The sequence below is a fragment of the Conger conger genome, chromosome 7, assembly GCF_963514075.1.
Source record: "Conger conger chromosome 7, fConCon1.1, whole genome shotgun sequence".
NCBI lineage: Eukaryota > Metazoa > Chordata > Actinopteri > Anguilliformes > Congridae > Conger > Conger conger.
Genome location: NC_083766.1, coordinates 62,098,062 through 62,100,807, shown reverse-complemented (window position 1 = coordinate 62,100,807; position 2,746 = coordinate 62,098,062). Strand labels below are relative to the sequence as shown.

The 2,746-nt window shown below is 42.4% G+C and overlaps 1 protein-coding gene and 1 non-coding gene across 2 annotated transcripts in view; both read right to left on the bottom strand.

Moving 5' to 3' along the window:
* Window positions 1–1,153, bottom strand: part of LOC133133588 (kinesin-like protein KIF12) — a 15,647-nt gene extending 14,494 nt beyond the window's left edge. The window contains exon 1 of the mRNA XM_061249688.1: window positions 1,144–1,153. Coding sequence (XP_061105672.1) covers window positions 1,144–1,153 — 10 coding nt within the window. The remainder of the gene's footprint in view (window positions 1–1,143) is intronic.
* trnat-agu (transfer RNA threonine (anticodon AGU)) lies at window positions 657–730 on the bottom strand. Its single transcript has one exon. It is a non-coding gene; the product is annotated as a tRNA-Thr (tRNA).
* Window positions 1,154–2,746: the final 1,593 nt, after the last annotated feature.

Here is a 2,746-nt window from a genome sequence, read left to right as displayed (position 1 = left end):
TCAGGTTGTGAGGTAAGGACCTTCATGGTTCTGTAAGATTGTAACAGTGCCCTGGGGTGTCTCCTGACCACAGGTAATGCACTTCTGGAATGTGCGTTTGGCTAAACCCAGATGCTAAATGAGTGCATCGTGAATTGTTTTTTGTAAAGAAGCACACCAGGCACGATGTCCTTTTCATATCCCCACAGGCCGTGTTCGACCCACTGGCCCTTTCCATGGCAGATCTACCTGTCATCACATACCCCAACCTCCCTCCTGCAGAAAGACTATCATAACTACGCTGGATAAATCTCAGCAAGAAATAGAGATACAGATTGTGTGAATTTGTCACGGGCAAGAATGCGTGTACGCATGCGCTCACACACACACAATACATGTTACCAGGCAGCTTATTTCATGTGCACTTTTGTCAGCCCCGGTTTTACTGAATGGCACAGAGCTGGGCACAACAGGAAATATGATAATTGTGTTGAGGCTGTCAACTTAGGTCTACATGAACTAACAGAGTGTTTAGCATACAGCCCTCTGGATATAGTCATATAGCTTATTTGGAAGTTCGAGTACATAGACTTGGCAGCAAATCATGATTCGTAATTGGCCACCCGTTTCGGTCAGGATAAGATCGCAGGTCAGGCGGCTCACCTGTGTGCTAGAAAAGGCACCGCTGGGATTCGAACCCAGGATCTCCTGTTTACTAGACAGGCGCTTTAACCAACTAAGCCACGGCGCCGCACAACACAACCCCATATTCCCAGCGAATTTATTCAGTGCACGACATTACATTATATTACACAGTCATTTAGCAGAAGCTCTAATCCAGAGCGACGTAGGCTACAATAAAGTGCAAATCAAACCCAGAGACAAGTGCGTTCAGGACCCTAGAGGAAAGTACAGTTCCGAGTCATAGAATGATCACATATACAACTTGAACCCTTGAAGAATATATCAACTTTCCAACTCGCATACCACGGCTGGCAGCTTTACTACAATACCACAAATATACTTTCATGACGTGAAGCTGATTTAACAAACTCTTAACTTTAATGCAGTAATTATAGCAATTATAATTATAGTAATTATAGCACATCCGTTTAGATAAATAAGTTTTAGAAAACAGAAACCGAATTGGTCTATCGAATTTACCTGTGCGCATGTCCACGCCTTCACGGTTACGAAATCGGAAAGGTTAGGAAGGCGCTGATAAGTTGCCATTGAGAAACTTAACCTGTATAAAGGGGTGAGTTTGAGAAAATGTATAATTTAATAAATAAATACAGATTTACTGTATAAAGGTCTGTTGCGTTGGCAGGGATTTAAACTTTGTGCGCGTCTATAACATCAGAATACACAGTAGCGCAGCAGCTCCTCTGCCATTAAGAAGCCAGCCGTCGCTGAATTCCCAGCTATTTAACGTTGTTAAATGTATCAATAAATTGTTTAAATAATCAATAAAACGTTAATGTTTTTTGTTGATGTGTGCACTTAAACAATTATCCCACTGTTGTGCGTCGACAGTCAGGGTCAGCATCCAAGGTTGGAGTTTGAAGATTTCCATCTTATTAAACAGCATCCGTGAACAGGTAAAATACATCCCAAATCGGTCAAGCATTAGTTGTGGCACTGAGGCCGATAGTTTCGCAGTTATCAGGCAAAACAAAGTCAAGCTCGATTAGACTAGTTTGTAGTGGAAAGATCAAAATGATTTATTCATCGGGATTTTTATTTTAAACCTGGTTCAAGCGAAGGCGCTGGATATACCCAGTCTTGTTTCACAAAATTAAGCAAGAATATAAAATTTCATTTTTATGTAATTTTCCCTTTTCTCAACCAATTTTGTGTTTGCTGGGTTCTTGCTTCCCTCTTCCTCAATTACCTCACCATTCACGACTGGTAATGGATTGGCAGTGGATCGTAGTGGTCAGAAAGGCAACAGCTACACGCATGACTCACTGAAGTCATTAAAGATCGCATAGCACTTTGTTGAAGAGTAGGTTGTTTCCTGGACAAATCGCCACATAATGGGATCTGGCTACCTAATAATCCCTGCATCTGATTGTCTAAATAATCCCTTCCATTCCCCACCCCCTTTGATTGTCTTCACAGCAAATGAGAACTGGTTGAATCTTCCAATTTAAATAAAATGAAAGGACTACATATACATTCATTTTCCCCCACGAATTTATTCTGCTAAATGTTTTGCAAATATACAATAATTCCATATATTTTAGAATCCCAATTAAAAACTGTACATAAAGCTAACATTTATCCACTTTATAACCAAATTAGAGCACTCTCAAAGTGCACGTGTTCAAACAAATGGTTGCATTACACCCTTTACAACCCTTTATCAAAGTGTTAAATAGACATCTGATGGAAGCATTTTTTTTAAAGCACATAATAAATATCATACAGCGATAAACAGTAATCGGTTACGACAGTCAACAGTAACCATGGATACAGGAGTAATAAAACCATCACAGAATCTTAGAGCAGATAGTCCATTAAAGCGGCGGAGAAGTCAAGATCGGTCAAACTGAAGTCCTTGTAGTTCTGCGCGCAGAGCTCCGGGATGTCTTCGAGCGCCGGCGCTCTCTGGCTCCCCCAGTGTGGCCGGGGGTGGTACTGCAGCTGCGGGAACTGGCTGGGCACGGTCTGATCGGCCTCGCCGCAATACTGAACCTCGCGGTAGCCGACCCTCTCGCTACAGCCGGGGAGATAGTGGGGGCCACCCTGCCACGGAGCGACA